Below are 15,182 nucleotides of genomic sequence, written 5' to 3' on the forward strand. Positions count from 1 at the left end.
AAAGTGAGCTAATGACATGATGTAGGGAGTCTCTGGTTCACTGACTGTTATTACAGCTGTGCCCCATTATGTACTGAATACCTAGGACATGCTTGGTTTTTTGAATGACATTTATCTTTTGAGTTTCAAACATTCCTGACATAAATAAAGATTTTACGCTTTTCAAATGTGTTTTACAGTTCAGCCCAGAGGCTATTCAAGGATCATTTTAACTCAATAAAACTCCTCCTTTAGGGATATAAACGGGAAGTGTTTTAACAGTGTCACTCCATGCATAGCCTGCTATTAGCTAGAGACGTTCTGCCTGCAAAGCCTTTGATCCCTTCTCCCCTGAACGTCAAGGAAGATCTGCCGAGGCTTCAAAGTCTGTGACACGTGTTGGTCTCTTCTGCGCGCACGCGGTCCTCATGTGAGCACTCGTGACCTTAGGGGAAGTTCGCAGGTGAAGTTTGTGGCTCAGGGTGTGTTTTGTCACTTCCAGTGCTTTCAGCTCCCTTTTCCCGAGGCCGTGGTGAAATTGGACGCAGCAATCAGTAGACAATGGTTTTCTCTACTTGCTTCTGTTACCGTCTTTAACGTGAGGCTACGTATGGGTTTTCATTTAATATCTTGGTCTGGTAAAACAGTAAAAAAAGACCAAAATAGGTAAACAACATGCTTAGCACTTTAATATTCCTTAAACTTCTGTCTCTCCCTTATCTGGGCTAGCATTCGCAGTAATCACTGAGGGAAATAGCCTGTGTTCCTCTTGGTTGTAAACAAAACTATCAACTTCCCTTGCTTCTTGAAGCTGTTCCATCTAGGCAATTTTCAGGCTGGGGACAGCTGGGAAAAAAATACGTTACCTGTTTCTCTGAGTGTGGGGACTGTTCCTGTCAATGGGAATTATTAATGAAATAATTATTTTTTTAGAGCATTTTAATATAAAACCAAACTGTAGTTTCCCTGCATGTTAAGTCTTCACATATATGAAGCTTTGGTTTTTACTCAGACCAGCTACATAAGCTGGTCTGAGCCTGGGGAAGTGTCATTCTGCTCGTGAAGGTAGGAACACTCTGAAGCCAGTAGACCTTGTTCTGAAAATGGAAGAACTTGCTGCTTCTCACTAGTGCCGACTTCCCAGTGTTGCGAAGTGGGCGTCCTCAGAATTTGTAACCTTGACATCAGAAATTCCTCAAGGAAGTTGTATTTCTTTGATTCTTTTTACTTTTCTTGCAGTGTCTAACTCTACAGCAGAATACGTATGAGTTTTCTTTCTAGCATTCCTTCTAGTAAACTATGCTGCTATACATAAAGAGAATGTTTAAAACCAAACAAAAATAGAGGTTAAATCATCCCAAAATCCAAAAGAAAGTGAAAGGAGATGTGATCACCTTTCAAGTCTGTTCCATCAGAGATTCTCCTGTCCTGGTTAACCTTTGCAAAAGCAATTGGTCCAAAGCCATCTGTGAAACTACCAAAGAAAGACAAGGCAAACAGTGGGAGAAATACTGTTTCCATTCATCGTGTTTTCTGACTGGGTTGAAAAGACTCCGATGGAACTTACTGACAGACCAGTTCAGGAGCTCTTGGTGATTACTTAAAAGGAGAGAAATACTTTCTATCATAAATTACTTATCCAAAGGCCGTTGTTTTCTCCAGTTTTGGCATTTCTAGAGATGGCTCTTAAGTATACTTCTTAAATTGTGAATGGGATTTCTCTGGTCGAGCAAATAACTAAACTTTCACAGAAAGGGAAAGGCTACTCAACACCTGACTGTTGGTGTTATGTGCATGGTGAATAAATTCTTCTTTCTGAAAACTTCGCACGGGGAAGCCTGAGGCTCTGACGTCCTATAAAGTAACGTAACAATGGGGCAGGGGAAGCAGAGCAAAACTGGTTATTTTAAACTGATAGGGTCTTAAACACATTCAGTGGGGGGAAAAAAAATAGTAGTATTGCAAAGCTCCCACCATCACCATCTCAAACAGAACAGAAAGAATAACATTTGTGTTATGAGTACCTTTGGGCTGAATCCTTATGAAAGCATATATGGCATTTGTCTCCTCTCTGAAATAACAGCTGTGAACGCCGTGGCACCATAATTTTCAGTTTCTGAAGCGAGTGCCTTGTGCAGCCCGATACTTCCCAAATGGACGTGGCATTTCCATGATTTATTGCACACGTGTTGAACATATGAGCAAGTCTAACATTTTGTTTGCTCTGTGGAAGGAATTTGCTATCTCTTTTAATAAAGAGAGGGAGAAATGAGAACATGAATGTGCCACACTTAATGAAGTTTGCTTTTAATTTCAAATTTATTGGTAAGAGTGAGAAATGATCTCTGATAATCACTTGTCCAGTGACAGCTGCTGCCCAGAAGGTTGCCTTTCTCCGCACTTGAGAGCAAAATCAAGCAGCTGCCTTTCCTTGTCATTCCTGCCGAAGCTGCTTGTTTTCCCCTTTCCAGTTCCCCGCCGCCTTTCCTTCGTGGCACCTGTGCAATGCCTGCAGCCGCTCTGTGGCATCTGTAACCACAGGCTGGAGTCCACCAGCTTCCAGATGCGTTTGGCTACTTCTGCCCTAATGCAGGCAGCCATCCATTAAAATAGCCATGAACAAATTAGTCTTTACAATTGTCCTGTTTCTGGGAGAAAAACACACAGCTGTGTTGCGCCCAGAGTTAGTCTGCTTCTGTTTGTCCTTAAAGTTTTGTCCTGTTTCTTTCCTCCCATGTTTTGATATCTGTAAATGCCTGGCTCTTGATAGCCCTCTCCCAGAAACTGGGAACCTACTTAGCCACTTCCTTATGGTTGCATCCTGCTCGGATCCAGCCTGGATTTGGTCCTGCACGCTGAGGTGGGCCTCTTGCTGCTGGGGATGTCTGGGCTCCCGAATGCCTGGTCCCTGGTGACGGGGAAGGTACATTGCATTCTGGCTGACGGTCGCCTAACGATGTTACGGAATCAGGTGACATTTTACAGCCCAAGTCGTAAAAATATATTGAGCCTGCTTCAGCCCAAGGAAAAGGTGCAGGAACACAAACAAAAGTGCTGCGCTAGCTTAACTACATGTCCTGGAGATTAAAGGGCAAAGGACTGTGTCTGCACACACGCTGAAGACGGGGGGGGAATTGTATCTGCAAGAGGAGCATGTAGGGTTTAGCAGGTTTCCAGAGTGTTGTTAAAGTGCAACTGTTTCCTCCTCCTCCTCCTCCTGCCTCCTGGGAGGCACCTGGGGACCCAGCTCTGACTGAGCCTTCTTGGAATGTGCCTTGTGGGATCAGCCTTGCTTCAGCACAACCCCATAGAGGGAGGCAGCGCCTTTAACTGCGCTTAACGGAGAAGGTAAATCGCAATGCCATTGCAGAAGGTTTAGAACGGTGCGACTCCTGCTTTCTGTGAGCAGGCTTCTATAGTGCTCCCCTGAGATGTCAGTCCACAGACTGGATGCTGGAGGTGTAAAGGACCCAAGGACAAGCGTAGCACTTTGTACAGACATCGTGTTAAAGTGATCGTGTCATGGAGATGTGACGTCATTATACTGATTTGCGAGTCATTACTTAGGACTCTATCAGGAATTGAACGCTGGTTGGTAGCAAAATGGTTGGATAAGCCTAGAGATAGAAGAACTGGTTCACAAAAACCCAGGTGTTGGGTCATTGCAGTGCCAGACGAGCTGTGAGTGGCTCCCCCAGCCCCGTGCTTGCCCCGGGCTAAGTCCTATCATGTTATCATGTGTCCTGACTCTGCGGGCGTGACTCCAGTTTTCTGGGGAAACTGCCTCTAAGCGAGAGATGAGTTTGTTCAGACATCGATATTTCCACTTGGACTCGTATGATAGTTTTGTGGTTTGGACACCGGTCCTCTAAGACGTACAGATTTGGCTTTTGGTCCCAATGGATCCTACTGTCAGAGGCTGCAGATTGAATTTTCAGCTTATGATCTTTATTTACTGCTCTTGTTCCACATTACCTCCTAGGGGCATCATAGACATTAAAGCAGATTTATACATTGTATCAGATGACAGTATTGTGATTAGATAATAAAATCATCAGTTTTCTAAAGAAAGACAAAGGAACAAGCCTTCCATTTATTCAGCAGTGCAGGAGAAGTTGCAATTTGGGTAATACAGTCGGTTCTGCTGGGTCAGATAGGTTCTCAATCACCATCTTTCAGCATAGCTTGGAAGATTTTCCTCTCTGATGCTGGTAGCTGGTTGCAAGCAAAAGCTGGGAGTGAGCAGGCCATGGTCATTTTAGAATGAAATCCTTCCCTAAAATTTAATTTGTGATCTAGAGACCTAAGCAAGAAACAACAGGGCTCTAAATGTTTCAGCAGTTGTACACACATGGCTTCCCAAAGTTAATACTGAGTTCTCTCTGTCACAGGACAGGGAATTTTCTTCCAGTATATCTATACATCTGTAAGCCAGTCACATATGAAAACAATAACTGAGGAATAAGGAAAAAGTCAATAAGGAGATTTATATACAGCTGCTATTAAACTGGAGGAAAACAAATGATCTGTTGGGGTCAGTTTCACTGGGAAATCAATTTGAGCAGAGTTTTATTGTAGTCTCTGCTAGATCCTTCATGTTATTTGCTTGCACCTTTAATAGTCATGAGTGAGGAGGTTTTTACACTTGTGAGTCTAAGCTCCCTGGATCATTGCGTTCGTTACCTTTTCAACATCCACATTCCCAGTTGTCACAAATGCTACCTAACAACATTGAGCGCTCAAAGTACATTTCCCCTTGTAACTCTGGGGAGTTTTGAATGCTCATTTTAACTGCTTAAACTAGTCATAAACCAGTTAGACTGTAGTACCAGACAAATACTAACCATCTGATGCATAAAAAAGCCTCTATATGCATTGCATGTGACTATTGGGACTAAGCCTCTTAATGCATGGCCACACAAGCCGAAAGTTAATTATAAAAAAAACCCACCTCTTATTCAGTGCAGAAGTTAAGAGTACTAATACATTAATCAAAACATCAATAAAAATGTAAATACATAGAGGTATACGCGCCACAGGATTTATCCGAAAGTCACTCAAGTGGCGTTTATTCAACTTTTTAATCTAAAAAAGTACTCTCTTTGAGTTTTACCTTGAAATGTATGTTTGCTAAATGATAAATTAATTTAACCTAGCTTTGTGTTGCTATTGATGCTTTATTATTATTTTTAAGACTTCAGTTTATCCTAAAAAGCTTCATAATGGGTCATTATTTGCTAACCCATGGTACAAAATTGGTTTTGCCAGTGGGAGCTGCAGACATTTCAAGTATTTGTTCTAGCACTCTGTTGTCGCGCAATCTAATTGTCTCTTAACTTAAGAAAGGAAGATCCTGGGACTGCAATGAAAAGTGGCTGTTCTAAATGCGTAGTACTTATGTTCCTTTTTGTAACCTGATTTTGAATTCGGTCTCATCCTATCGTAGTTATTTAATGGTCTGCAGGAAACAGGAAGCTCTTGGTTCTCTCTTCCTCATGCAGAAGACTATAGACTATATGCGTTGCTGCTCTGGCAGTGCTTTCCTTGTTCAGTGGTTTATAATGTTAACTTTTTTAACTGTGCTTCCACTCTCTGTTGGATTTTCAGACTCTTCCAAGTAAACAGCGAAACACAGTAAACTGAGCTGCTCCGGTGAGAAGGAAGGATTGGATCTGTTGCAAAATGGAAATTAAGGCTGACTTCTGCTTAGACGCTCTTTAGAACACAGTTTATAAGCTTTGATTTATTACCATGTATTTTAGGGATGCATACAGAAGGAAATTAATTCCGTGATCCAAATGTCAAGTTATTCCTCCCAACCACACCCCAGCCCTGCGCTGGGGCCGTCGGTCAGGAAGGCACCTCTGTTGTCGTATGACTGCCCCCGTGCAGGACAGTACCTACAGGCCACAGGTTACCTTAACTCTTACCATAGCTTAAATCGATTGATTGCAGTAGATTTAAGCATAAGCTTAGAAGTCATCTGAAGATGATGTTTTCTTAAATTAGGGTTCAAGGACTTCTAATACTTTTCAAACCTACTTATCGGACAGGTATGGCCAAAAACCAAAAAAAGATGGTGTTAGGATTTAAAAGCTTAGCAGTCCAACTTCTTGCAGACCTGCAAGGAAAGGTTGTGCCATGTGCTGCGCTGGTAATTTTTTCATTTTATCTCATTTCGGCCGAACCAAAGCGTGACGTGCGTTCACCAGTCAATCCCATGTGTTAGCAGAGGGAGGAGTCAGTCCTGGATGCAGGCAAAGAATCAATTGGGAAAAGAGGGAGGGAGAGAGATCAGTTGTGCATGGCAGCAGGCACAGCTGAAGAGCCAGGGCACCTCTGCCTCTCAGCGTTCAGCGGAGTCTGGTTTGGGGAAAGCTGCGAGGGGCCGAGCAGGATGGCAGCCCCTCTGGGCACAGGCTCCTGACTCCCTTCTCTGCCCCCACCCACGGGGGGTCTGCAAGGCTGGCTATCAGGGATGCTCACTTCAAGATCTCTCTTTGCTCCCCTCTACTCCCTGCTTCTCGCGGAAGGAGGGTCCCGGTGCGGAAATCATCCCAGGATCAGCGGGGTTCGGTTTTAGCGGCGCTTCCCAGAGCTGCAAGCCTGACACACGGTGCCAGGAGAGGAATGGCTGGAAGAGGTTCCTGTGAGGGCGGTCCTTGACGGGGCTTTCTTTTGTCAACAGAAACATAATGGGAGTTCAAAGTCAACTATTGATTGTAAAGTCCAATGAGGACTCACAGAGATGATGGGAACAGCAGGAAAATTATGAAATCTATACCCAGATACCGAGTATTTACTTTTAACATCCTGTGTGCTTCAAAATTAGAATGCTCAGATGATACACCAGATAGTTTATATAGAATTTTAGAATCATAGAATTGTTTAGGTTGGAAAAGACCTTTAAGATTGTCAAGTCCAACCAACCTAGCACTGCTATCCCACCACTAAACCATGTCCCTAAGTACCTTGCCTACCTGTCTTTTAAATACCTCCAGGGATAGGGACTCAACCACTTCCCTGGGCAGCCCGTTCCAATGCTTAACAACCCTTTCGGTGAAAAAAAATTTTCCTAATGTCCAACCTAAACTGCACTGGCTCAACTTGAGGCCATTTCCCCTCATCCTATTGCTTGTTACTTGGGAGAAGAGACCAACAAATATATATATACAAGATAAAAAAAAATACAGGATTAAAATGAAGTTACAAATACATATCTCCCCCTCTGAACACAGATAGAGTGTTTTTTCCTCTAGAAATAAATAGGTGACCACCAAAATATCTGAAGACACTGTTCCTTTAGGTGCTGAAGGTTAATGCCTTAAAACTTGGTAACTTTTGTAACTTGCATAATTAAAATAAGATGGCGATTTAAACAGATTTGGAATACATAATTTCCATAGCTCAGACATTCAGTGGCTGTCAGAGTCACCTGGCGTGTAGTGCTGCGTTGCAGAGCTCAGATCTGTTCAGTGCGTGGGATTGAAGGGGCCTGAAACTTTGTGTTCCCTGTGATTATCCATCTCCCCTCCGTTTGCCCATGCGGTGGGATGCTGTCTTTTCCAGCCACTCTGTATGTATAATTTCTAAGCAGCTTTGGGAACCCTAGGGATTAGAAAAGGTATATGAATGTTTTATAATGTTATTGATAACTGCAGAGCAGACGCTTTTCTAATAAACTGCTGTGAGATAAGTTACTGGTAGCATCTGCAGAGACATGTGTAAATGAGCTCAAAATAATTAATACTGTGTTAGAAGAAAGCTTTTGTTAAAGCACATCTGTATTGGAGCGTATAAGATTATTTCAGCCTGCCCTGAGAATGTGTTGTAGCACAAATTACCATAATTTATTAGGGGAAAAACCATTTCTGTTAATCATATCTTAATTATTCATAAAATCTGTATTAATGTTACCTTAATGGGAAGCGTTACCAGCTGGGGTACTGGGCTTGGCAATCTATTCACATACCAAAAAAAATGAATAGCTTGACTTAAAAAGAAGACATAAAAATGACTTACAAGAGCATAAAAGCAGCAAGCATGGGTATATGAGTTAGCATAGAGCTGGCTACAGTAGAGCAGTGCAGCCAGCTAACCACCTTGTATTTTGGCTCTGGCACTGGTTTGTGCTTGAGTGGAATTCAAGTGGAATTACTGAAGGATGTTTCTTACAAAACAGTCCTGTATACCTTGCCCTAATGCTTTTCAGCTTTTCAGCAAGCATAGATCTGGTGAGTCTGAGTCAAATAGAAAGAAACTCTTTCCTGTTCTACTTTAAAAAACAAAACAACACCACCCACCCCACCCCCCCAAAAAAAACCCCACTCCAAAACCTGATTCCAGTAATTTAAATTCAGGATAAATTCTCCCTGCTGGGGGAAGAAAAAAAAAAAAAAGAAAAAGGAAAAAGAAAGGTATCTTTGCAACTTTTTAATCTTCTCAGAAAGCTATTGTGAACCATGTGACTTGTAAAAATGCTGCTGGGAGGATGTGCTTCAACCCAGAATGAATGTGGAGGTGTGTACATACGTATGTGCTTGTGGGGGTGTCTGTAGCTTTCTAGATGCTCTTCTGGGCTAAAGGAGCATGTCAACATTTAGATTATGACTCAAGACTAGGAGGTACGTTTTGATGGAAGTTTAGCAAAATCAAACACAGAATGAGTTTTGCAAAATGTATTTTAATTAAAACTTTTTTTTTTCCTGGCTTTTGAGAGATCTCTTGCAGGAATGAAAACCCAGACAGAAAGAGCACTGGCTAATGCATGCAAATGTGTAATGCCTGTAAAGTGCAACTAGTTTTATATGAACAGTAAAAGCTTCATGGGATCCAGCTGAAATTAAATTGTTTAGATCAGCTAGAGCCTTTTTATTAGGATAGCACAACATTGAACTTATAAGCGCATTTGTTTTACATGTTAAGATAAAAGACTGTTTATTAGTAAAAGATTTTTTTTTTAAATGACAGTTACGACCTTTAATGTGTGATCTGTAAGCTATCATCTGATGAATTTTGGCCAAAGCCATGGAAGAGAAGCATTTGGAGTGGGAAACCAACCCAAAAGAAACAGAAAAAAATAATTTTAAAAATGGCATAGCTTTCAGTGAGACCAGGAGACCTAGGTCTGGTCTTGGAACAATGCATAGAGCTGGGTGGTCTAAAGCTGAACTGATGTTCAAGAATCCTAGGTAATTATGATCCTTTTTCTGTAACATTGATAGTACTTCCAAGTTTTGGGTGGTGGGTGAGTCTGTGGCATGCAATCAGTTGTCATGCCTAGCTCTGATTAATACAGATCAGAAATGTAACCTCATTTTTTTTGCAGTTTAGTTTTTTTTTCTTCAGACTTCATTTTCAAAGAAATGTGGTAAAGGAGAAGTGTGTATGGGAGCAATTTGTATCTGGAGAGCTTACCAAATAATGTTATAAAAGAGCCTGTATTCTGCAGTATGCTGGTGGTTATTACTAGCCGTGGATACCAGGAGCTTCTTGTACGTAATGCATCCCAGCACTATTTTACACTTCCATATGAAAATGCTATGAGAATTCTGCAGAGTCTGGTAATGATAATATTTCAGCGTTATAACAAATAGGTAGTCCTGTTATTTTGTTCTCTCTTTTAGTATACCAAATGTATTTCATTGCTTACACTGTAGTAGCAGATCGAAACCATCTGCTGTCTTGCCACTGGTCTGCCGGTCTAACAGAAAATCTCAGTTCATTTTCCTTGAGGCCAGTATGCTTTAAGGCGTGTGTACTAGGACTATAATCCAGCTGCTGAATGTTGATACAAGTCCAGACCTATGCTCACGAGTCCTTTAACTGGAAACAATACTCTTTGCCAAGGATTGGAACAGAGATAAACTCGGTTTGTTTTTTCTCTCTTCCCTCCTCCCCCGTCCCCTTTGCAGCTCCATCCCCCATCACAGTCATAAGGAAAGACAGGACATCCAGGAACAGCGTGTCTCTGTCTTGGCAAGAACCCGAACATCCAAATGGGATCATCTTGGACTACGAGGTCAAATACTATGAAAAGGTGGGATGAAAGATTGAAGGAGAGTTTTTTGTGCTGGTAATATACTGCAATGAGCGTATTGCATCTCACCTGTGTTAAGTATTCAGAGACACCCCTGTTCACTCACGGTCTGCCTCAGTGACACCAAGTGTTGAAATTGTTCAAGCTTTGGTAAGGAGAACATCATGAAAACATGAAGTGAAATTGTTAAGTCTACCAAGTTCATCCCCAAACACATCAGGACAAATATAGAAAGTAATGCAGACAAGCTTTTTTCTTGAGTACAGTTTACTTACTCAGTTCTGTTACGCTGCCAGTGTTCATATGTTTATTTGTCAGCATCCATTCCCCGTGGCACAAGCATCTTTTACACAAAAATTATTTGGAAAAGAGGTGGTCAGTACTTGTAGTAACTGGTTTGCACTATGAAAGTTCCCCCTTTTCATGAATAACGAATGTCAGAAATAATGATTTAATTTAGCATTTACCAATGCTGTTCATATCTAGAAATCGGGCTTGTATTTCATACATACCAGGGAAGATGTGCTACCAATATCCACTTAGAAACTGCTGTTAAAAAGATTCCACGGGTAGCCAGTTAATCTTTAGAAAGTTTTCTCATGGAGATTACCAGTAGGACAGTGTGGTATTGATAGTCCACGCCTAATCTCCAGCCGAAGAATGGGGATCAGAAGGCCATATTCTGAAAAGATTTCTCCCAAATTAATATGTCATCTGATTTTTGGGTGGGATTTTTTTGGTAAGCACTTGAACCTTCAAAGACCTTGGTAAAAATCTGAACATACATAGTACTACTGATAAAAGGGGAAAAAGAAAGCTTCTGAACATATCTGGTCAGTCTCACCTTATAGAGCAGTAGCCTACAGACTTTCATTTTGGGTTTTTTCTGTTATTTCAATGGGGACAGGATCGAGTCTGGATCCTGGGCTTGAGAAGTAAAAGAGAACAGGCTCATACATCAGCTTATCTTTATTTGTACATCCTCAGCACTGAAGGGACATGGGAATTACTTAGGCTCTCTTCTTTCCACTTTTTTAAAGAAAATAGATACTGCCTTTTAGTAAAGCTTGGAAGAGCTATTGACCTTACAAAAAGCCTACACCTGAAAGATCCCAGAACTTCAGCCTGTTTTGCACAGGCTGGGTTATTTATCCGCATGATTAACTCGTGCTTCATTTGAGACCTACCTGGCTGTTCTTGCTGCCGTTGGCCCTGCCGTTGTTTTCCAAGGGCAGCAGCAGCCCCATCTCAGCTCCACCTCCGGTCTCTCCAAGTGGAAGTCCTTGCCTGGGCAGCTCTGCACGAGTACCGCGGGGTGCAGAATGTAACACGTTGGTGTGTCGCACCTCGTGGCATCAGGGTGATCTCTCTGGTTTTAGTTGCTCCAAAGGGAGAGGGTTTTTCCCCTTGTGTGCATTTAGTTCATTTTAATTGATTGACCGAGAAGTTTTATTTGTGTGTTTGTGGGGGTTTTTTGCAGTGTTTTGATCATCGTTCTACACTGAAATTGGCTTGCTTTATTCAAGAAAATTGTCACCTTCCAGTACTGTTGTATGCAGACAAAGCATGCAGCTGCTATTGCTGAGTATTTCCAGTCTTATGGAAAAACTGGTTGTCGTAAGACAGCTTCATAAGACAACCAGTCTTAGGAGGCTGATCTTGCACATGTGTTTCTTCCCTTTGAAGTCTGTGATCAAGAGTTCATACGCACCAGGCAGCTTTCTTAAACCAAAGAGCCAACTGCTTGACGATAGGAGCCAGACCGTTTAGAGCGAAGGGTTTTTTAAAAACAGCCTTCTGAAAACCGTGGTTTTAATGTGTGGTCTGCAGCCCCTTGGGGACTCAGAAGCCTATTCCTCTGGGTTTACGAAAGGTAACAAAGAAAAGCAAATCTATTGTCAGGAGGCTTTAATCCATTGCCCTTTTTAGGACTGCAAATTGAAAAAGGTTGAAAACTACTGCTCTGTACATGTTAAACTTACCTGAGGTCAGAGCAGCCCATGCTGGACTGTTACTCTTCATTTCTTCTCCAAACACCTTTGGAAGATGCTGCTTTTCAGTCTGAGATCTCTAAGCAGCCCCCCTCCCCTCCTCTTCTGAGGAGAGAGATTTCTTTTTACACTGGTCCAGTCCATTTGATTTTCTGCTTCAGAAATCATCTTGGTTGGGCTCATCAAAAACCCACTGCTGTGAAGTGGCAGCTGCTAGGAAATAAACCCTTCAGTTAGCAATCTGGGTATCTCTCCTGGCAAGTCGTACCTGATTGCTGGTAGATGATTTATGTTGAGCCATTCTTTTCCCTCCTGCTTGCTTTTACTTGCCATACCTTTTGTAATCTCCGAAAAATTATTAAATACGGCATTAATAGAGTAATACAGGTCAGCCCAACTCTCTCATGCACCTTGCCCATGCAAATATTTTCGTTTGGTTGGTTGGTTGTTTTTTTTTTTTCACTTTAAGTTGTTCTTAAATTTCAAAGAATATGTGGTATTGATTGGCAACTGCATGTTACTCATATTGAGGATGTTAGAATAGATCTGGAATAAAAATACCATAGAATCATAGGTTGGAAGGGACCTCAAGGATCATCTAGTCCAACCTTTCTAGATAAGAGCACAGTCTAGAGAAGATGGCCCAGGACCCTGTCCAGCTGCATCTTAAATAGAATGTCCTGCATCTAAACTGTGATATCCTATAGTTTTTCTAATGCATTATTGGTATAAAGCACATGGAAAATATTTATTTTCTGCAAGGGTAATTAATTAACCTCTTCAGGTTTTTTTCACCAGGGTTTGCACTTCTGTAACCAAGAGAGAATAAAGGTTTATATGATGGTTCTAGAGAAATTAGGAGCTACAGTTTTGGGAAACCATTTTAATTTTTTGGAATGAACCTATGGGATTTTAATGCATAACCTTATGAACTGAGTGACGATTTTTCAGACTTAGTGTTTGGAAAAGAATTGTATTTTCTGTAAAAATCCATAGGGCCTGTTTATGAGGCCCCAGTTACTATTTATTCAAAACGTTTAAAAGAAATAAAATCCTCTTTCAGAGGAGTACTGAATGAAACTTCTAGGCATTTATTTTATGGTAACACGTAACATTTTAAGTTAGTGGTACCAAATGACACCCCAGTTTAGTCCGGCCATATAATGCTGTGCTGGATGTTAAGAATCTCAGCTGTCAAAGTGAACATATAACAAAAGTCAGGTTTTTGTCTCACACAAGCAGATACTTTGTTTCCTCCTTGTCCTTGCTCACATAATTATGTTCTCTGGAAGGAGCTTCTTGTCATGCAAAGATATGAAAAAAGCCGTATCCTAAATACCACACATAAACTATTAATTGCTTCATTTAAATATGTGGCTTACAATTATGATAACTAAATCCCACACACTTTATTAAGGTGAAGTCTGCTGAAAACAACGAGTGAAATTTAATTGCAATCTCACAGTACTGAAATAGATTTGCATTTGCCATCACTGAAATTGTGTGCTCAGTAGACTGGTTAAAGCCAACAACTAAATAATGATATCTAGTTTGTGCTCTTTCTGAGGCTGAAAAAGCAAATTGTATGCAAATGCGTTTAGTTGCTTTTAAACTCGTGTTATTCTGGCTTTGAGGGTAGGTAGGCCACGTATGCTCCACCAGGTTTGTAACTCTCGTATCGACGAACAGTTCACGCCTGGCAATAAGGGGAAGCAGAATCGGGACTGTGGGTTCCTCCCAAAGATGTGTAGTCTGGTTTTGGCCTCTCGAGTGTACGTGCAGCTGATGGAGAAAATGTTCTTCCTCACATAATGTAAACACTCACCGTGCTTATCTGAAAAAGGACATACTATGCCTTGGACATACTATTCACTCGCACTAGTACTGCCACTATAAATGTTAAATGTATCCAAAATATGTCTTTTGTAAAACACGGTTTAAAATCATAAAATGTCATTTGCAAATGAGACACTGACAGTAGTGGGATTTGCTTCCCAGTAAAGATTGTGTCTGGTAAAGTATGCAGAAATATTCAGGAAGAATACGCTTTGTGCATCCAAGTTCAAATTTATCGTCAAACAGAGTGTTTGATTAAAGTTCTGCTTGGCAAAGGCTAACTCTCCTCTTTGTATATTCCTTCTGCTCATGGCAGCTATAGTGCTGTATCTCTGAAGTTTTACTTCATCCCCAAGAAAGATAAACTTGGGCTTTTATGTGGTGTTTCACTGATTTGATTACTAGTAACATAAAAAATGACTTACAAAATATGTGTGTAAAAAGCTTACCATAAACTGAGATACTATGACATCCTCCATACCATTGTTTTAAACGTTTATGTTGCAAGTTCCATTGTGGATTATTAACAGACAGGGCCCTGACTATATTTTCCCTTGCATGTGTGTATCTGCACAAGAAGGAAATGTTTGCATTTCATGAAAGCAGCCTGAAGTGAGATCAAAATGAATGTCCAGTCATAGCATACACAAAAGATTTTATGTTTTAAAGACCAGATTATTATGTCTTTGAAATGAAAATAGTTGCCTACATTCAACTGAATGGTGAGATAAGGCAAGCCTGCAAATTATAATACTAGGCCTTTGTTAGTTCAAAAGTAAATAATTTTACACAAACCTGTTAGCTCCTTAGAATGTCTTCCTGTAAGTTTTCTCCCCTGAATTTATAACAGAAAACTTTTTCAGAGAAGTATTGGGAAACCATGAAGAGGCCCAATGCTGATTTCTATTTTATTCTTAGTGTGCAATGAAAATGGACCACGGTAAACATTTTTGTAGTCATTCTTTGAAGACTAGGTCCAGCTCACCCCCTCTGAGGTTTTGATTCTAGATGGTAACTTTTAGGCACAGGCTTAGCTGCCCTTTTTTTTTTCTTTTTCCTCCTCCTTCCTTCGCTATGATTACTCATGTGCATGATATTGAATACTATGTGGAGATTCTGGCAATTTCCCTAACTATGGTGTAAATGTTTCTCTCTATATCAAAAACTGCCCAGAACAGGGTGGTCAGGCTTCAGTGGCACCAAAGTGAACAGTTTCTGACGTCGCCCTACTAACTTAGAATAAACCTAACTTTCTCACTGTAGACAGCGCTGTAGAGCAAACGCACTGGAACAGCTCTAGTCATGAATTTGTCACGTGAAGGTGACATGGCTTTGAC

At 41.1% G+C, this 15,182-nt stretch overlaps 1 protein-coding gene across 2 annotated transcripts in view; it reads left to right on the top strand.

Moving 5' to 3' along the window:
• EPHA3 (EPH receptor A3) overlaps positions 1–15,182 on the top strand; it is a 153,156-nt gene that overhangs the window by 86,984 nt on the left and 50,990 nt on the right. For both annotated transcript variants that reach the window (XM_035900377.1, XM_035900378.1), the window contains exon 4: positions 9,894–10,018. In XM_035900377.1, the coding sequence (XP_035756270.1) occupies positions 9,894–10,018 (125 nt within the window). The remainder of the gene's footprint in view (positions 1–9,893; positions 10,019–15,182) is intronic.

Source organism: Egretta garzetta, unplaced genomic scaffold (assembly GCF_000687185.1).
Source record: "Egretta garzetta isolate BGI_Z169 unplaced genomic scaffold, ASM68718v1 scaffold278, whole genome shotgun sequence".
NCBI classification, from domain to species: domain Eukaryota; kingdom Metazoa; phylum Chordata; class Aves; order Pelecaniformes; family Ardeidae; genus Egretta; species Egretta garzetta.